Genomic DNA, 21,449 nt, shown 5'->3' with positions numbered 1-21,449 from the left:
AGGACCTGCTTTTGAGCTCTCTATTCTGTTCTTTTGGTATATTGATTACACTGTACCAAGAACACACTGTTTTATTGACTGTAGCTTTTAATAAGTTTTGATATCTCTCTTTGATTATGCTCTTTTGATTTCCCTAGGAAGGCTATCCAATTGATAAATGATTGCAATAAGTAAGTTAAGATACTTACTTGAGATGCTGATCTTGGAGAAGTTGTATTCCCTAGAGGCTCTGGATTTCTTGCCTATCCAGTGTTTGCCCAGGAGTTGCCTTTAGCAGGGCCTTATAAAATTATTAGTCATACTCTCATCCATTCTGCCTACCCTTTATTTGTCTGCTTACCTTAATATATTCTCTGTATGTTATTCATCTCCTAGAGTACAAATGGAAGTTTCTCATAGAGCTATTCTTTCAAATGTTGGGAATGTAGTGTTGGGGGCAGCTAAAAGATAGGCACGTTGTTCCCTTCTCTCCTTTTGTTGTCTTTGAAATGCTTTCTTATCAGTATATTTCCATAATCTCTCCTGAATGAAGTCTATTTTGTATACTAGGTCCATAGAAATGAACAGATCTAGGAGGAGCCTTACTTTAAATTTTTATTTTGTTTTCATTTTACAGATGATTAGTTTTTCAAGATCACATAGCTAGTTAGTGGCAGAACCAGGTCCCATCATCATTCTTTTCCTGCAAATAATTTTGGGTCTTAATTGGAATTATAATCTCTATATATAAAAGCCTAAGTGACCGTTAAGACTGAATGACCAGAACAACTGGTTGACCAGTCACTATGACGCGCACTGACCACCAGGAGGCAGATGATCAGCGCAGGTCAGTGTGCCACAAGTATGAGCTACATATGTGTAATATGTGTCATCTCTGTTATATAAATTTTTAATTACCATAGGACTTCTGCTCTCATTGGTCTTCTTTTTCAAGCTTTTCTTTTTCCCCCATTTATTTATTTGTTCCCCTTTTAAAAAAAAAAGTCTTTATTGTTGAGAGTATTATAGATGTCTCCTTTTTTTCTCCCCACTGCCACTCTTTACCCAGTTCCCACCCCACCCCACACCTTCACCACCCTTTTGTCTGTGTTCATAGGTGATGCATATATGCATATCAGTTCTTTGGTTAATCTCTTTCTGCCCCCTCTCCCTTCTTCCCTCTGAGATTCATCAGTCTGTTCCATGTTTCCATGCATTTGATTCTATTTTATTCATCAGTTTATTTTGTTCATTAGATTCCTTGTTTATTTTGATTTTTAGATTCAATTATTAATATATATTTATTGCCATTTTATTTTTTATTTTTCTTTCTTTTTCTTTTTCTTTTTCTTCTTCCTCTTAAAGAAAACTCTTCAACATTTTATGTAATACTGGTTTGGTGGTGATGAACTCCTTTAGCTTTTTCTTGTCTGTGAAGCTCTTTATCTGACCTTTGATTCTAAATGATAGCTTTGCTGCATAGAATAATCTTGGTTGTAGGTCCTTGCGATTCATCTCTTTGAATATATCTTTCCTTTCCCTTCTGGACTGCAAAGTTTCTTTCTTTCTTTCTTTTTCTTTTTTTTTCATTGTGTGCATCACTGTTGTTTTTTTTTTGTTTTTTTTTAGTAAATCTTTATTGTTCAGATTATTACATTTGTTCCTCTTTTTCCCCCCTCATAGCTCCCCTCCACCCAGTTCCCACCCCACCCTCTGCCCTTACCCCCCCACTGTCCTCATCCCTAGGTGTACAATTTTTGTCCAGCCTCTTCCCGCATCTCCCACACCCCTTTCCCCCCCAAGAATAGTCAGTCCATTCCCTTTCTATGTCCCTGATTCTATTATAATCACCAGTTCATTCTGTTCATCAGATTATTTATTCACTTGATTCTTAGATTCACTTGTTGATAGATGCATGTTTGTTGTTCATAATTAATATATATTTTTTTAATTAAATCTTTATTGTTCAGATTATTACATTTGTTCCTCTTTTTTTTTTCCCCCCATAACTCCCCTCCTCCCAGTTCCCGCCCCACCCTCCGCCCTCACTCCCCACCCACTGTCCTCATCCATAGGTGCACGATTTTTGTCCAGTCTCTTCCCACATCTCCCACACCCCTTTCCCCCCCAAGAATAGTCAGTCCATTCCCTTTCTATGTCCCTGATTCTATTATAATCAACAGTTCATTCTGTTCATCAGATTATTTATTCACTTGATTCTTAGATTCACTTGTTGATAGATGCATATTTGTTGTTCATAATTAATATCTTTACCTTTTTCTTCTTCTTCCTCTTCTTAAAGGATACCTTTCAGCATTTCATATAATCCTGGTTTGGTGGTGATGAACTCCTTTAGCTTTTCCTTATCTGTGAAGCTCTTTATCTGACCTTCAATTCTGAATGATAGCTTTGCTGGATAAAGTAATATTGGTTGTAGGTTCTTGGCATTCATCACTTTGAATATTTCTTGCCACTCCTTTCTGGCCTGCAAAGTTTCTGTTGAGAAATCAGCTGACAGTCGTATGGGTATTCCCTTGTAGGTAACTGAGTTTCTTTCTCTTGCTGCTTTTAAGATTCTCTCTTTGTCTTTTGCTCTTGGCATTTTAATTATGATGTGTCTTGATGTGGTCCTCTTTGGATTCCTTTTGTTTGGGGTTCTCCGCGCTTCTTGGACCTGTAAGTCTATTTCTTTGACCAGGTGGGGGAAGTTTTCTGTCTGTCATTATTTCTTCAAATAGGTTTTCAATATCTTGCTCTCTCTTATCTTCTGGCACCCCTATAATTCTGATGTTGGTACACTTGAAGCTGTCCCAGAGGCTCCTTACACTATCTTCGTATTTTCGGATTCTTTTTTCATTTTGCTTTTCCAGTTGGGTGTTTTTTGCTTCTTCGCATTTCAAATCTTTGCCTTGATTCTTACTCTCCTCTGGTCTGCTGTTGGGAGTCTGTATAATATTCGTTATTTCAGTCTGTGTATGCTTAATTTCTAGTTGGTTCTTTATCACAACATCGAGGGTCTCATTAGATTTCTTGAGGATCTCAATAACTTTATCGGCGGCTTCTAGACAGTTCTTGAGAGACCTTAAAAGTGTGGTTCTGAACTCAATATCCTCCATTGATAGTTTTGTCCTGTTTCCTTGTCTCCGCATTTTTTATGCTTTCTTGGTGCACCCCCTAGTGGTCTTTGTGCACAGTCTTGTTGTAGTTAAGCCTTGATTGTTGTAGTTAATACTAGGGGGATTTGACCTCCAGGCCAGCTGGCTGTGAGAATCAGCTGTGTCTGCAGCGGGAAAACTTCTGTCCTCTAGGGAGGTGCTAATCTAGCCTTTGCCTGAGGCTATCTGGCAAATGGCTCTGTGCAGGGCTTGGGCGGGGCGGGTTGCACGGGATCAACAGGGCGGGTGGAGGGAGCAGTTATGGCTGCTCTCAGTTCCGTCCCCAGAGGCTCTGCCTCTCAGAGTCCCAGCAACCACTGCAAACCTCGGAGAGAAAGCTGCCCTCGCGTTCCGACCGATGCCAGTCAGTGCCAGACAGTCCCGCTTCTCCCGTTTGAGTCTGGGTCCCTAGAGACTTGCCCAGAACTGGAGCTCAGAATCTGAGACTTCCTCCCCATTGAAAACGACAACCACGCCCTCAGCTACCAGCCTGCTCCGCGAGTACCTCCTCACCTTTGTATTTTCCGCACTGCGCCTCCTCTGAGCCTCGTATGCTGTTCTCTTTCCTTCTAGTTGAAGAATTTCCCCATAGCTAGTCTTCCTGTGGTTCTGGGCGATGTCCGTTCCGTGTTTTAGTTGTATTTGTGAAGTGGTTGTTCGAGGCAACTAACTCCGGTGTTTACCTATGCCGCCATCTTGGTTTTCTCTGCAAAGTTTCTGTTGAGAAATCAGCTGACAGTCGTATGGGCCCTCCTTGTAGGTAACTAACTGCTTTTCTCTTGCTGCTTTTAAGATTCTCTCTTTGTCTTTTGCTCTTGGCATTTTAATTATGATGTGTCTTGGTGTGGGCCTCTTTGGATTCCTCTTGTTTGGGACACCCTGCTTTTCCTGGACTTGTAAGTATATTTTTTTATCCAGGTAGGGGAAGTTTTCTGGCATTATTTCTTCAAATAGGTTTTCAATATCTTGCTCTGTCTTTTCTCCTTCTGCCACTCCCATAATCCGAATGTTGGTATGCTTGAAGTTTCCCAGAGGCTCCATACACTCTCTTCATATTTTTTTGTATTAATTTTCTTTTTGCTCTTCTGATTGGGTGTTTTTTGCTTACTCATATTCCAAATCGCTGATTTTGATGCTCAGCATCCTCTACTCTGCTGTTGAATCCCTGTAAATTATTCTTTATTTCAGTTGAAATTATTCTTTATTTCAGTTAGTGTATGCTTACTTTCTGATTGGTCTTTTTTCAGGTCTTTGAGAGTCTCACTAAGAGCCTTGAAATTCTCACTAAGTTCCTTGAAGATCTTATTAAGATCCTTCATCATCCTTTTAACCATTGTTTTGAACTCTGTATCTAGTATTTTGTTTACTTCCATTTCATTTTGTTCTTTTTCTGGAGGTTTCCTCTATTCTTTCATTTGTGACATGTTTCTTTATCTCAGCATTTTGACTGCTTCCCTGTGTTTTTTTCTATGAATTAGGTAGAGCTGCTATGTCTCCTGGAATTGGTAGAGTGGCCTTGTGTAGTAGGTGTCCTGTAGGGCCCAGTGGCCCAGTCTCCCCAGCCCCCTGAGCTAGGCACTCTCGGTGTGCTCCTGTGTGCACAGTCTTGTTGTAGTTGAGCCATAATTGCTATTGGTGTCATTGGGAGGAAGTGACCTCCAGGCCAGTTGGCTGTGAGGACCAGCTGCAACTACAGTGGGAGAGCTGCTGTGCAGGAGACACCCCTATGGATCAGGACTTGCTTTAGTGGGGCTCTGGTGCTCACTGAGTCTGCCCCTTGAGTGTGTCGCTCGTGGATGTGTAGAGTTGTAATCTGGTATGGTCTGAAGCTGTCCACCATGTGTACTGCCTCTGGGGTCTCCTGGGAGATGCAAAGTCAGCCACTGCCTGGAGCCACCTGGCAGGAGCTACAGAGAGATCTTCAGGTGGCTGCTACTTGTGTTGTGCTTAGAAGTGTCCAGGTGAGACCTAGCTGCTGGTGCCAGGTCTTGGGCCTCTTATTGATAGGTATGGGGCACGCCGATGCCAGCTGCTGCTTGTTTGAGAGATTTTAGGCAAGTCTGAAGCCTGAGCCTGGACAGGCTATTCATATGGAAAAGCTGCTGCAAACAGCTTGGTTGGCACTGCAAATTAGATGGGCTGGGGTCTCAGGGAATCACCAGGGCTATCGAACAGTGTGAGTCAGGTTGATGGAGACTCAGATATGGCTGCCAGTCAGCTCTGCGATGGAGGAGGTCTCAGCATAGGAATAATGAATCCTTTGAGCAACTCTGTGGGAGAAAACCGCCCCTGAGTTCTTACTCTGATGCCAAGTAATCCAGTTCCTCTGCATATGGCCCTGGATCTCTCCAAACCGCTACCCCAGCATTGGAGCTCAGAGGGAACCAGTCTGAGTAAGTCCATATGCCAGCCAGACCTAGGTCTCCAGCAGCCTCCCTGTCACTCAGCCACAATCCCTGCTGGTTTTATAGCTCAGAGTTATGGGGACTTCTCTTCCTGGCACTGGAAGCCTGGGCTGAGGTGTCTGGTATAGGGCTGGAACTCTTTACTCCTCACGGAAGGCCTCCACAGCTGAGATATCCATCCCTATTAAAAAAACACGCCACACATGGGTGTCGGGCCCGCTTGTTCTGGGCTCCACCCTCCTATCAGTCTTTTTATGCTTTCTTCTTTACTTCTTTAGTTGTAGGACTCCCATTCAGGATGATTTCTGAATGATGGTTATTTTGTATTTTAGTTGTAATTTTGATGTGGTTGTGGGAGGCAGTAAGTACTATGTTTACACTACAATCTTGGTTCTCCTTGAAACTTTCCTTTTTTCTTCTTCAAGCTTTTCTTGATTATTTTATGCATTTAATTTTGCATGTGACCTTTAGACTTAATATCTAAAGTTTTAAAAACTAATAATAGCAGCATATAAAATTATAATTATATAATACATATGTATAATACATATTATAATTATATAATACATCTCTATATCTCACCTTACCTTTCCCCCCCACACACATACTACCTAAAAAAGCAGGTTGGAATTTATGTTAAATTTTTAGACTCATTTGGGATGATTTGATTTCTTGCCAGGATTGAGTTTTTCATCCAGAAACCTGCTACAAATTTAAGATCTTTTATTTTCCATAAAAGTTTTTTATAAACATTTTAAATTAGTAGGAATGCTATTGAGCAAAGGAAAATCTTTTTTAGTAGTACAGAATATGATAGGTAATAGGTAGGTATGATAATTATGTTTCAAATACCATCAAGTCCTGACTTTCTAATAGGACTTTCTATTCATTCATTCATTCTCATTCAGTGAGTATTTGTGATGGAGAAGGTATCAACAATGACGCCTATAGTTCTGGCTCAGTCAAATTTAAATATGAATATGTAATATATATCACTTGAAATGTTTTTTTGTTTGAAGAGGGTCATTATAATGTTCCAAGTACTGTGTTAGGTGCTAGAAATATAATGGTGCTCAACTTAGGTATAGTTTTGCTTCTTAGGTGAAGTTTCTAAAATCTAAGTAGAGAAATAAACATATACTACATAACAAATTACAAATGTACTAAGTGCTATGAAAGGAAGAATTTAGGTTGATATTTGATAAGAAAATGGAGGGAAGGGCCATGGTGATTATAAGGCTATATGTACTTCTTGGTGATGAGGTTTTGTTTTTGTTTTTGACCAGAATTGAACCCCAGACTCTTCAGTCCACTGCCCATGCTCTAACTCCTGAGCCAAACTGGCTAGGGCTCGGTGATGAGTTTTAAGTGGACATCAGAAATAATACTAGAAATCTAGGTGAAGAGATAGAGAGCTACAATATCCCAGTTAGTAGGAGCAACTCAAGACTGTATATAGAGGATCTTGGTTCATTTGAGGAGCCAAAGAAGGCTCTTGTCATTAGAACTTAAGGATGTTGGGGAAGGAACTTGAAATGAGGCTAGAGCAGTGGGAAAATCTATAGTCATACCACCGTGAATGTGCCTGCTCTTACATGATCTCAGAAGCTAAGCAGGGTGGGAGAAGTGGGAAATAACAACTAGATAGCTTTGCCTTTTTTTTTTTTTTGATTGGGTTATTAATGGTTGTCTGCTTTGTAGAAAATGGATTGGGGGATTCAAGAGTAGGATATGAAGAGAGCATTTAGGATTATAGTTATAGTAATTTTGGTGAGAAATAATGTAAACATTGCAATTAGGGGGTGATAGTGGAGATGGAGAGAAGTAGATACGTTATAAAGATATTTAGGGGATGCAATTCTTGGGATTTAATGATGTATGAATATGTGGAGTGATCAGGGTACATTTCTGGCTTGGGCATTGTCATTTAAAATTTTTAAGTTTGGGTTTGTAGTGTATAACATTTGAGACTTTATTTGGAGAGGACATTTCTAACATTTTTGCACTGTGGAAGAGAATAAGATACTTAGTACTTTTTATAATGATGATAAATATTTTTTCATGCTGTAGATATTGCATCATCATATTGGCTCAGTGGAGAAATTGGCTTTGACGACTTCTGGATGCCCACTTGTGATTCAGTGCAAGAACTTCAGGATTGTGCATTTCATTGTTCCCAGAGAAAGAGATTGCCATGATATTTACAACTCTTTGCTACAACTGTCAAAACAAGGTACTGTTCTTAGAGACCAAAGCTTGCTCAATTTTGAAATGGATTATCTAAGGTACTTTACTTAGTATCTCATTATTGCCATTTTATAGTTTAAGTTACTCTTTTTTAAAAAAAAAATATGTTTTTATTGATATTTTTAGAGGAAGGGAGAGGGATAGAGAAGTAGAAACATCAATGAGAGAGACACATCATCAGTCTACTGCCTCCTACATGCCCCCTACTGGGGATCGAGTCTGCAACCCGGGTATGTTTCATGACCAGGAATCGAACTGTGACCTCCTGGTTCATAGATCGATGCCCAATCACTGAGCCACACCGGCTGGGCTTACCAAGTGTACTGGTTAATAATGTAGATTTTTTTCAATAGATTGAGTTACACATATGTTGATATATATGCTATTTTGTTGTATTGACAGCAAGCTTCAAAACTTCATATGTCAAATTTTCTGAAGGTGTTAACATCGTAGATATTTTTACGCTTAGAAATGTCAAATTTCATACCAAAAAAAGAGCATTTGTGGGAAGTTTTACTTCATTACTTTATTTTGAAGAAAAGTGCTTCTGAAAGTTATCGTATACTTCAGGAAGCTTATGGTGAACATGCTTCATCTCAAGATACTTGTGAACGCTGGTTTAAACGCTTTAAAAGTGAAGATTTCGATGTGAAAAACAAAGAACGTCCTGGTCAACCGAAACTGTTTGAAGAACAACAATTACAAGCATTAAGCAATGGGAACAATTTTAAAGGAAGGAAAATTGGGTGCCACATCAACTGAACGAAAGACAATTGGAAAACCGAAATGTCATCAGTAAAATGTTGCTTCAATGGCACGAAAGAAAGTCTTTTTTGCATCGAATTGTGACTGGCGATGAAAAGTGGATTTATTTTGATAATTCCCAAATGGACAAAATCATGGGTTAATCCAGGTCAACCATCAACATCGACTGCAAGGCCAAATTGCTTTGGAAAGAAGACAATGCTCTGCGTTTGGTGGGATCAGGAAGTTGTGTATTATGAGCTTCTAAAACCAGGTGAAACCGTTAATACTGATCGCTACTGACAACAAATATTCAATTGGAACCACACTTTGATCGTATAACAACCAGAATGGGCCAGAAGACACGGCAAAGTAATTTTGCTTCATGATAATGCACCATCACACACTTTAAAACCAGTTAAAGACATGTTAAAAGGTCTTGCCTGGGAAGTATTAACCCACCCACCGTATTCATCACACCTTGCTCCTTCAGATTACCACTTGTTCCCATCGATGGCATGCGCACTTTCTGAGCAGCACTTCAAAACGTACGAAGAAGTGGAAAATTGGGTCTCTGAATGGTTTGCCTCAAAACAGGAAAAGTTCAATTGGGACAGTATCCACAAATTACCTGAAAGATGGGGGAAATGTGTAGCTAGCGATGGACATTATTTTGAATAAAGCACTTTGATGTTTCTCTTGAAATTATCGTGTTTTCCCTGATCACAAAATCGACATTATTAACCGGTACACATGGTAAGTTGCTTTTGAGTTGAATTCTTGTGCACTCTATTCTAAAAAATTTGACCTAAAAGTAATTAGAAACTTCTGATCTGAGTTGTAATAATGGTTTTCAAAGAAGGGGTAATAGTAAGAACAAAATGAAGCATTTGTAGTACAGACTTAAAAAACTATCTATATATACAAAAGCCTAAGCGATCGTCCTATCGGTAGCTATGACATGCAATGACCACCAGAGGGCAGACACTCCGACCGGTAGCTATGATACACACTGATCACCAGGGGGCAGATGCTCAACGTGGGAGCTGCCAAGCTGCAGTGACTTGACAGCTGTGGTTTTTGGGTAACACACCTGGGACCAGAGAGGGTTGAGCCCGATTCCAGGGTGCGTCACCCAAGAACTGTCCTCTCGCAATCCAGGACCCCCTGGGGGTGTCGGAGAGCCGGTTTCGTCCTGATCCCCACAGGCCAAGCCAAGGGACCCCACCAGTGCACGAAACCATGCATGGGGCCTCTAGTCTATATATATAAAAGCCTAAGTGACCGAATGACTGGTTGATATGACATGCACTGACCACCAGGGAGCAGATGCTCAATGCAGGAGCTGCCCTCTGGTGGTCAGTGCGCTCCCACAGCCAACTTCCCGCAGCTGGCCAACCTCCTGCGGTCCCTCCCCCTGCGGTCCCTCCCCCTGGCCAGCCAACCTCCTATGGTCCTTCCCCCCGCCTCCCCCCCCCCCCCCCCGCGTATTGGCCCTGATGAGGGGGAGGGGGCTGGCCAATCTCCCATGGTCCCTTCCCCCAGCTGGCTGGCCCCCACCCCCACCCCCTGATCGGCCCCGATCCCCAGCCAGGGTGAGGAACCCCACTTGTGCACAAATTTGTGCACCAGACCTCTAGTAGATTTATGTTAATGTTTTAGAAGTCTGTTGATAGCCAGTAGCATAGCCTTTGTGTTTTTGTTCATTTGTTTTTTAAAGAATCCCACAGCCAAGGGGAGTGTCTTAGAAATTGATCACTAAAGGAAAAGTTAAGGAAGGTCAGGCTCTTCTGATAGCATGGGACTAATATATCTAATTGACTAGAGTGGTATATAGGGAGATGAGCAGAAAGGAAAGAGAGGGTAAATCCTACTTTAGTAGAGATAAGGAGAGCGATATAGGCCCTAAAGAGGAATCTTACCACTACTATGTGTTAGGGATCTGGAGGCTTCCTTTTCCCAACGTAACTTGAATTACATAGATATCTCCAGGAGACAAAGCACATTAATTTCCAGATGTTACTTTGTTTGACACTTGTTTTGCAGTGGTCTAAGAGCAGATTTTTGTTCACTCTTTTATCCTAACACATAAAGCCTGTAACATTTATCCCATTTTCCAAGTCAAATCTTACAACTTCAGGGGCTTATGATTGTTTAGAAGTAAGTGTTCTCTGGATCTCTGTGCAACCTTTGCCATTTTTGGTCAAACTGTACTATAGGAATATATAGACAATTTCATGTTCTATGTGGCACCTCTAATTTTTCATTATAGCATTAGTCTTTATATCTCATTTGGGAATAGTGGTGGGTAGGAATTTATGTGTGTCTTTAAAATTTTACTTTTAAGAAAAGGAAACATTGCAGTAGAGTAATGTATAAGTCTAACTGTATTATTTATAAGCTTTTACTGATGATATAAATTGAATCTCAGATAGATATAGTGATGCCTTTAGGTATAATCATTTGCATCAAAGAACTGAGAAAATTTAAGGTCAAATATTTTCTGGTATTAGCCATCTCTTTGAAGAGTTTAAAGAAAAATGGAGGGCTAAAACTGAAAATTACTTTTATTTGTCACTTATTAAGTCCTATAAGTTGCATTTTAACATTTATGCATTTTGTATTCTATAGCAAAATACGAAGATCTCTATGCGTTCTCTTATAACCCCAAACAAAATGATTCTGAACGACTGCGAGGTTGGCAGCTTATTGACCTTGCTGAGGAATATAAGAGAATGGGCGTGCCGAATTCAAACTGGCAGTTGTCTGATGCCAACCGAGAATACAAGGTAACTTAGCAACCTCCTGGGGAAATTCAGAAAATGTTAGTACCAGAGAGTCAGAAAGTGTAATAGCAAGTTGTCTCTGTATTGCTGTGTGCTGTTCTTGCATTAGTAAGTTTTAAAGTTTTATAAAGATGGTTTTTAACCTCATGGTTATGTTTTGATTTTTACAGATTTGTGAAACTTATCCTAGAGAACTTTATGTTCCCCGAATAGCAAGCAAACCAATAATTGTTGGTAGTTCTAAGTTCCGGAGCAAGGGAAGATTTCCAGTTCTTTCCTACTATCATCAAAATAAGGAGGTAGGCAACTTACTTTTGATTTTACCAATGTAGTATAACCCCTTTCAGGTTTTAGTATCCAAAACAATGATCACTTTTATATTAAGACTAGGGGCCCGGTGCACGAAATTCGTGCACTGGGTGTGTGTGTGGGGGGGGGGGGGGAGTGTCCCTCAGCCCAGCCTGCCCCCTCTCACATACTGGGAGCCCTCAGGCGTTGACCCCCATCACCCTCCAATCGCAGGATCGGCCCCTTGCCCAGGCCTGATGCCTCTGACAGAGGCTGGAATCAGAAACCAGCGCTCCATACTCTCTGACTGAGCCTTTTCTCTCTTATTATTTAGAGGAAACTAGATTAACAATATTTTGATTACCGCCCAATAAAGAGGACAATGACTTTTAGCTATGTCTAAACTCTGACTTTGTATTTATTATAGACTAGGGGCCCGGTGCACGAAATTAGTGCACTGGGTGTGTGTGTGGGGGGGAGTGTCCCTCAGCCCAGCCTGCCCCTTCTCACATACCGGGAGCCCTCAGGCGTTGACCCCCATCACCCTCCAATCGCAGGATCGGCCCCTTGCCCAGGCCTGACGCCTCTGACAGAGGCATCAGGCCTGGGCAGGGGACCCTCATTTCCCCCCATCACTGGTTCTGCCCCCAGCCCAGGCCTGATGCCTCTGGCCCAGGCATCAGGCCTGGGCAGGGGACCCCCAGACCCCTCCGATTGCTGGCTCTGCCCCTTGCCCAGGCCTGATGCCTCGGCCACAGGCGTAGACCCCCATCACCCTCCGATCACCTGATCGGCCCCTTGCCCAGGCCTGACGCCTCCGCCAGAGGTGTCAGGCTTGGACAGGGGACCTCCATCTCCCCCCGAACACTGGCTCTGGCCCCCGCCCAGGCCTGAAGCCTCTGGCCCAGGAATCATGCCTGGGCAGGGGACCCCCATCTCCCTCTGATCGCTTGCTCCACCCCCCGCCCAAGCCTGACGCCTCTGACCCAGGTTTCAGGCCTGGGCAACGGGACCATCATATCCCCCCAATCCCCGGCTCTGCCCCCCACCCAGGCCTGATGCCTCGGCCAGAGGAGTTGACCCTCATCACCCTCCGATCACCAATCACCGGATCGGCCCCTTGACCAGGCCTGAGGCCTCTGGCAGAGGTGTCAGGCCTGGGCAGGGGACCCCCAGCTCCCCGCAGTTGCAGGCTCCGCCCCTGCCCAGGCCTAACGCCTCTGGCCTAGGCGTCCGGCCCGGGCAGCGGGGACCCGCAGCTGCAGCGGCCCCGTGATCATGGGCTCTGCTTTAGGCCCAGGCAAGGGACCCCTAGCTCCCGGGACTGCCAGCTTCGACCGTGCCCAGCTCCCGTCGCTGGCTCCACCCCTACTTCCTGCTATCACTGGCCAGGGCGGAAAAGGCGCCTGATTCTCCGATCATGGCTGGGGGGCAGGGCAAAGGCGGCCCCAGGGCCGCCTTTGCCCTGCCCCCCAGCTCTTAGCTCCCCCCTGGGTTTCCGATCAGTGTCAGTGGCAGGGGGCTTCTTCCTGCTTTCCCTTTCGCCTCCCTGCATTGTGCCTACATATGCAAATTAACCGCCATCTTGTTGGCAGTTAACTGCCAATCTTAGTTGGCAGTTAACTGCCAATCTTAGTTGGCAGTTAACTGCCAATCATAGTTGGCAGTTAATTTGCATATAGCCCTGATTAGCCAATGAAAAGGGTATCGTCGTACGCCAATTACCATTTTTCTCTTTTATTAGTGTAGATGTCATTGTTATAATATTGCTGATAGAGAAGTGCTGGCTTTTCACTTAATGACATTTTTTATATTTTAAAACAAAATTACCCTGAAATACAGAAACGTTCGTACTTGTCATCTATCTTTCACCTCCACCACCTCTATTCTTTCCTTCCTTTTAGTAGCAATTTGAAAATAATGAGATTAGGTAGATTCTCTTCCTTGCAAGTGGTTATCTTTTGATCCTGCTTGTATTGGGGGAAACCAAATAGTTTTGACAAAGCAACTATTGAGAAAAGGGAGAGAATCGAGGACATTTCAGGCTCCCATTTAATAGTAAGCTCTTCAAATTGGAAGGATTTTGCAATATGAAGAGGCAGAGGAGGCATCTTTAAACTGAGATAGGGATTGACAATATAGTAAATCCTTTGTATCTTGTAACAGTAGGCCAGAAGGTTCTGTATGTTGAATGCTTTATATGCATGAAATCCTCCTAGTAACTTGATAAAATAGGCTCTGCAAATTACCTATAACTTTCAAATGGGGGAACTGGTTCAGAAAGGATAAATCACTTTTCCTATATCTCACAACTGGTAAGTTGAGTATTTGGATGCCGTTTCTGACTACCAGTTTTTTGTAACCTGATTTTTTTCTCTCAGGAAGCTTTTAAACTCTTCCTTTTCTGCAGTGTTCTAAAATTTCACAGTTATGTGCCTTGGCTTGTTGTTTTAAATTCTATCTGGAAATTCAGGTCTCAGTTTTGGGAAGTTGCTTCTTTGTTTCTTTGGTACCTTCCTCTCTTTTATTAACTTTCTTTTTACTTTTGTGAATATTACTTGACAAGTAGACTTCCTAGCATAAACCTCCATTTTTCTTCATTTTCTCTCCAATCTTCTATGTCTTTCTATGCTTAGACATGTCCGTAAGTCTCACCACAAGATTCAGGGTAGTGGGGAAGATTTCCTGAACCTCACTCCAATCCAGTGCTTAGAACTGTGTTGGGTTTTTTTTGCCATAGTGTTTTTAAAAAAATATTTTTTTATTGATTTCAGAGAGGAAGAGAGAGGGGGAGATAGAAACATTAATGATAAGAGAGAATCACTGACCTGCTGGCCTCCTGCTTCCCCCCCACTGGGGATGGAGCCTGCAACCTGGGCATGTGCCCTGATGGGAATCAAACTGTGACTTCCTGGTTCATAGGTCGACGCTCAACCACTGAACAACACTGGCCGGGCTGCTGTTTTAAAAATCCAAGAACTGTTTCTTGTTTTCTGAACTTTCTAGATGATTTTCTATTCTTGGATGTGATGAACTTACTTCTCTGAAGATGCTAAGGATTTTTTAAAAAGAATTCTTGTGCTCCCACATTAGTTATCTGTTTGTTTGTTTTTCTTTTCTGTTTATTTTGTGTGTTTTTTGTTAATTTGTTTTCGTATTTTTCAGATATCTGATTCTTGGCCTGCCTCTCATATTTAAGAGTGAGGTACTACAAAGCTGTTTAGAAGTTTGTATACGTGAATGTTCGTTATCTTTAGATTCTTCTTTCTCTCGTAATGTTTGTCCCAATGTGTGTGTGGTTTAGTCTGGATCCAAGTGTGGGAAGAGGGATGGGAAGACCTCACATTTTGTTATGCAGGCTTTGCTTAATCCTGTCTTTGGGGGATGCAGGGCTTCATCCCCAACTACAGCTGTTCCTACAGCCCAGAGTCTTCAGGTTAATCCTCTTCATAGAATAAACTTTTTCTTCAGGGTGAGGGAACATCTGGGATTGTTAAGTAGATCATATATAGAAGTTCAGCCAGCTCTGTTGTTTTCCGTTTTACCTGCACTCAGGCTTTCAGAGGTACCAAATCCTTAGCCTGTCTGGGGTTTTGCTGTTCAAAATACCTGTTTCTTATTGACTCATAATGATTTAACATATTTCTTTGCTCCGGTAAATCGGTTATAATCAATTTGCATTCATTTCCCCAATTTTTATTGACATTTCTACTCTATCTTTGCCTCTTTTCCCATTTCCTTTGACCTTTTGGTTTTATACATATTAAATTTCTTTATTAGAAATTCAAGGCGGGTTTTAGAAGGGAGCCATAGATAATAAGTAAAACTTTAAACAAAAGTTCCTAATCTACTTTCATAACAAAATCATAGGGAGATAGTAGTAGTTATGGTTTCGTTTGACACACCCATGTTTGAATATACATTTTTAATTGGAAATCTGGGCTAAAAATAGACATTCAATGCCCAGCTTAACAAATCAGGAAGTACGTCTGGAAAACATTTAATAAGACAATCCTCATTTTTTTTTCTATTTTATCACAATTTTGTGAGTTTTTTTAAAGACTTTAAACAACAGTAAATATCTAATCCAATATTCACTATTTCTTATAGATATTTTTGCCCTCTTAGATTGACTGTATTTTAACCCAAATTTGATTTAAAACTCATTTTATATCTCATTTTATATAGAGATTGCTGATTTCTAATTAGAGACCCAAAAACCTTTAGAAAGTAAAAGTTGGAATGTTGCTTGCTATTTAAAAAAATTCTGTTCTGAACTTATTGTCTGATCTCTTACTTGGACTTGAGTTGAAAGTATTTTATAATCTAGGGCACAGAAGGCAAGTATCTTCAGTTAGGTAATAGAGATTCGACCAGGTGTTGCTTCTAAGGACCCAAGGTATTTTTTTTTTTTTTTATCCAACTAGGTAAGGAGGCATTTAGGTTTCATAGAATATTGGGAAAAATTAAGTAACACCAAGATGTTGTAATAATATTTAATTCAAATAAGATTTCAAAGTTAATGCCTTATACTTTGTCCTGCCAACTTTTAAACAGATAGTACATTTGATTTTAACTTTTTTTTCCTTTTAAGCATTTTATAAGACATGTTTTAGATATCTTTGCATAATCTGTTTTCTGTCTTTTTAAAATTAGGCTGCCATTTGTCGATGCAGTCAACCACTGTCAGGATTCAGTGCCAGGTGTCTGGAAGATGAACATTTGCTTCAAGCCATTAGTAAAGCCAATCCAGCCAATCGCTATATGTATGTCGTGGATACCAGACCTAAAGTATGTGCCTTGAATACAGTATAGTCTGTTAGTTCAATTATCTTTGTTACTTTAATTAATGAGAGTTGATTAATTTGTCCTCATTTAACATACTGGACTGAATCCTTGTTTTAAATTAACCAAGGGTAATGATACTAAGGAAATTAGTTTTTTAAAGGATACTAACTTAGGAGACTAATTTCCCAGTAACCCAGATGGTAATTTCTTAATTTCTGATATATATTTAGGAAAGCTGACTATTGATGGTGTAGAAGTATTATGTTACTGTGAAGAAATACTGAATAGTTTGTGTATTGTGAAAAATTAGCAATTCTATTAGAATTTCAATTGGCAAAACACTGTGTATTAATGGATCTTAATTTGAAATATGCAAGAAAATACGTAAAATACATAGTGAGTTAACTTAGGAAACATTGAACTAGAGCATCATAAATAGTGAACAGGAAATAATTGTTCTGTTAGCCATCCATTGTGTAAGGTTAAATTTTTGTCAAATGTCACAATCCATTTTTTCTTTTTTTTATAAACACAGTTAAACAGCCAATTCATATAGGATCCTGAAACTAAAATAATTAAAATCTGCAATGGTAATAGCTAACATTACTTTTAATTTTTATTATAGCATCGCATGCAGAGCTGGTGGGCTACACAAAAGGACATTGGCAGAATTATAGTGAGGATTTCTTCAGAAATCTGGAATGATGAAAAAATAAGAGAAAGCGATGAGAAAAAGCGAGTGAGCCATATAGACCACAATTATAGACAGCCTTTTTGAAAGGAATGGTAGCTGTTTTAGAAGTAATTCTCATCATTATGCAGTCTTACAAAAGATAATGAAGAAAACATATGATAAGATTAATTTGAGTAAACTAGGAGTATTAAAAATTAGAAACTGATACTTTGGTAATATTTTATTTTGTTAAAAGGAAAAGACTTTCTTAGAAGTCAAGAGTGTTGGTGATACCTCTTATAAGAAAAATTTTACTTTACTTCCTTGTATAATCTGGGTGGATTAATTGGTTAGAACATTTTAGGGTGCTATTAGATAAAAAAAGATGATTGTAATACAAGACTTTTTGAATATAAGGTCTGAGGGCAATTTGTTTCTTAGGACCTAATATGTCTTAACTATATAACTGACTTCTACAGAGAAAATATATCTTTCTTTGATTGTTTTGTTTGACCAGTTAAACTCAAGTAGTAATAATGTGGAACATTTTAAATATCTAATCATTAACCTTAGTAATCATAGGTGCTGAGTAACCAGTGAGTCAGTAAATATAATTTAACTGTACTTGTTACCAACCTCAATCCAATGAATGATAAGCTACTATTTCTTTCTAAAATTTAGGTTCTGTTTCATCCAAGTACATAAGAATATTTAGTAAATTGTAATAATATGCTATATGAAATCCTACTCTCAAAGAATTAAATATGGCAAATCTTAAGTGAACCTCTGATAGCATCGATCTAAACACCCAAGGTCATGGGCTACTGGCAGTCTGTTTCTCCATAAAGGACCAACTTTTTTGGAACCATTTCTTAGAGCTGTATCAAGCTAATGGATTATATGCATTTTATATAGTGTGTGGGCCTCCAGCAGTCTCTAATATAGAGGACCTAAAATAATCTCATGTATATTTCAGATCTGAATTTTAGGATCCCTGTGGCTTTGTGAATGATAAAGTGCTGTAGGCTTGTTCTGAGTTGAATCTCATAGGCTCATTCTGAAAAATAAAAACTATCCAGCTCTGCTTCTCTCTGAATCATTTAGGATTCAGATAGGAGATCTTTCTAGTTTTAGATTTTGAAATATTTATGAACACCTGAAAACCTAAGTGAATTAGTTTTATGAATTATTTGTGGGGAACTTCTTGTTTGACCTTTCAATTATATAGTAATCACATTATTTCTTTATAGTATTCCTTCATTGCTGTTATTAACATGTGAGACTTTTACTTATTTTTTATATGTTTTTATTGGAAAGAGGAAGAGAGAAAGATCAGTCTGAGAGAAAGACATCGATCGATTGCCTCCCGTACACCCTGTCCCAGGATCCAACCTGCATTACGGGCATGTGCCCTGACTAGGAGTCGAACTAGCAACCTTTTGGTGCACAGGATGACACTCAACGAACTGAGCCACACAAGCCAGGGCGAGAGTTTTGCTTATTAAAAAATGGGAGTATATTTAGTTGTGGTGAATTCCTATAAATTGTCTGCTAGCTAAAATAGAGTTTATTTAGTGTTTTCATGGTGTTTTCGTAAGTTATAAGATAAAAGCAATTTGTCTCTAAATTTCTAAAATTTAAATTTTTAGCTGAATGCAATAGCCAACAGAGCAGCTGGAAAAGGTTATGAAAATGAAGACAACTATTCTAATATTAGATTTCAGTTTGTTGGAATTGAAAATATTCATGTCATGCGGTCCAGCCTTCAGAAGTTATTGGAAGGTATGATTATTGCTTACCTTATAGTCAGCCTTGTTCCATAGAAATATGCTAGTCAAACATTAAAAATGTTAAATTATGTACTTTGAAATTTTCTAGTAGTCATATTTAAAAAAGTAATAAACAGTTGAAATTAATTTTAATATATTTAACCTAAAATATTAAAAACATGTTAAACATGTAATCAATATAAAAAATTTGTGATGATTTACTTTACATTTTTTGCCTTTAAGTCTTAGACAATTTATACTTTCAGTACATCTCAGTTTGGACTACCTACATTTCAGGTATTCAATAGTCATTTTGGGTAGTAGCTACTGTATTAGATAGTACAATGCTAATGGTTTTTATAAAAAACTAGAGGCCCGATGCACGAAATTTGTGTACGGGGCAGGGGGTTCTCTCAGCCTGGCCTGCACCCTCTCCAATCCGGGAACTCTTGGGGGATGTTTGACTGCCGGCAGTCAGACATCCTCCTCGCAATCCGGGACCACTGGCTCCTAACCGCTAGCCTGCCTGCCTGTTGGATTGTCCCAACCTCTGCCTGCCAACCTGATCGCCCCCTAATTGCCCTTCCCTGTCAGCCTGATCGCCCCCTAACTGCCCTCCCCTGCTGGCCTGATCGCCCCCTAGCTGCTCCCCTGCTGGCCTGATCGCCCCCTAACTGCTCCCCTACCAGCCTGATCGCCCCCTAACTGCCCTTTCCTGCTAGCCTGATCACCCCCTAACTGCCCTCCCCTGCTGGCCTGATCACCCCTTAACTGCTCTCCCCCGCTGACTTGATCGCCCCCTAACTGCCCTTCCCTACCGGCCTGATAGCTCCTAACGGCCTCTGCCTCGGCCCCTGCCACCGTGGCTTTTTCCGGAAGATGTCTGGTCTAATTAGCATATTACCCTTTTATTAGTATAGATTACTATTATTAGATATTCTTGATGAATCAATGCAGTTTAGACTAATTTATGATAATGTTCCATTTAAATATTAAGATATCTTTCTACTCATGGTATAGAATTTAAAAACTTAAAATATAAGACTTTTTAATTAAACACTGCAAAATTTGAAAAATGAAATAGTGCTTTTTTTAATTTTATTGATTTTTTACAGAGAGGAAGGGAGAGGGATAGAGAGTTAGAAACGTCGATGAGAGAGAAACATCGATCAGCTGCCCCCTGCACACCCCCTACTGGGGATGTGCCTGCAACCAAGGTACATGCCCTTGACCGGAATCGAACCTGGGACCCTTCAGTCCGCAGACTGACGCTCTATCCACTGAGCCAAACCGATTAGGGCAGGAGTGGTTTTTTTTTACCACAAGGAATGACAGCAAAATGTAACAAAGAATCTGTCGTTGAATTTCTGATAGCATCTTTTCATTTATAAAGAGTCTTGACTATTTATTTTGTCCTCTTCCCCAATTTACTCACCTAGAGATAATCTTGAATAGGAGAAGAGGAGGATAGCCTATTCTAATTGAAATGTTTTCCCCCCCCTTTTCAGTTAATGGTACCAAAGGGCTTTCTGTCAATGATTTCTACTCTGGTTTGGAGAGCTCAGGATGGCTTCGTCATATCAAAGCTGTCATGGACGCTGCAATCTTCTTAGCCAAAGTAACTCTTCGTCGCTTATATTTGATTTTGGGGTTTATAGTGGTTGGGAAGGAATGGATTTATTATGTTGAGTGCTGGTATCTTTTCCAGTCAGATAATTTTTATTTTGCTTTACCTTTTTAATGAGGTTCATTTAATTTGAGCTTTAAAAATGCCATGTAACACTTCATGTATGAGCTTAAAAACATTTCAAACACTTTAAATAGCATGTTTGTCTTTGTTTTTGTTTATATGCTTTGTGTTTTATCTTGTTTTTGAGAAATTATGTTGTATAGCATTATCATTGCAGTGCTAGCTCTTCTTTATAATGCAACTAGAGGCCTGGTGCACAGATTTGTGCACAGTGAAAGGAAATTAATTAGAAGAAATATTTTAGAGGCCAGGGAGGGACTGCGGGAGGGCTCCAGGGTGTGTCCAGCCCATCTTGCACAGTCCATCTTGCCCAGTCCCAATTGTCCAGACCCCAGCAGCAAGCTATACCGGTCAGAGGATCTGCCCTCTGGTGGTCAGTGAGCATCATAATGACTGGTTAAATGGTCGAATGAACAGTTGGACACTTAGCATATTAGGCTTTTATTATATAGGATACTTAATGGTTTTTGAGTAAGTTGAACTTACTGATTCACTTAAATGTACCCTGCTAGAATCTAAGTATGTGATCTTTCTTTTAAGGCAATAATGGTGGAAAATGCAAGTGTGTTGGTTCATTGTTCTGATGGCTGGGATAGAACTTCCCAGGTTTGTTCCCTTGGCTCTCTTTTATTGGATTCCTACTACAGAACAGTCAAAGGATTCATGGTAAGGAGTTATAGTAAACCCTCAATTTTGCTGACCTCAACTTAATGGACTTCTGATTTAACGGACAAAATTTCCGGTCTGAAAGTCATATGTGAAAATTAACACCCTGTTAATTATAAAAAGCTTTTAAGCAAGATTTACTTATAATCAAATTAACAGGTTATTTTTTTGTTATTAATTCACTGTATTTAACAAATTT

General features: G+C 40.1%; 1 protein-coding gene across 5 annotated transcripts in view; it reads left to right on the top strand.

The window, feature by feature from the left end:
- Positions 1–21,449, top strand: part of MTMR6 (myotubularin related protein 6) — a 52,204-nt gene that overhangs the window by 13,307 nt on the left and 17,448 nt on the right. For 3 of the 5 annotated variants that reach the window (XM_059684007.1, XM_059684006.1, XM_059684008.1), the window contains 7 exons: positions 7,610–7,772; positions 11,162–11,319; positions 11,487–11,615; positions 16,261–16,395; positions 18,715–18,847; positions 20,343–20,452; positions 21,125–21,250. In XM_059684007.1, the coding sequence (XP_059539990.1) occupies positions 7,610–7,772; positions 11,162–11,319; positions 11,487–11,615; positions 16,261–16,395; positions 18,715–18,847; positions 20,343–20,452; positions 21,125–21,250 (954 nt within the window). Of the gene's footprint in view, positions 1–616; positions 827–7,609; positions 7,773–11,161; positions 11,320–11,486; positions 11,616–16,260; positions 16,396–17,017; positions 17,132–18,714; positions 18,848–20,342; positions 20,453–21,124; positions 21,251–21,449 lie in introns of all 5 variants that reach the window. The other 2 variants (XM_059684010.1, XM_059684009.1) reach the window with 2 other exon arrangements.

This window comes from Myotis daubentonii, chromosome 2 (genome assembly GCF_963259705.1).
Source record: "Myotis daubentonii chromosome 2, mMyoDau2.1, whole genome shotgun sequence".
NCBI lineage: Eukaryota > Metazoa > Chordata > Mammalia > Chiroptera > Vespertilionidae > Myotis > Myotis daubentonii.
Note: the sequence above shows the minus strand (reverse complement) of the source record. Positions and strands in the feature narration are given on the sequence as shown.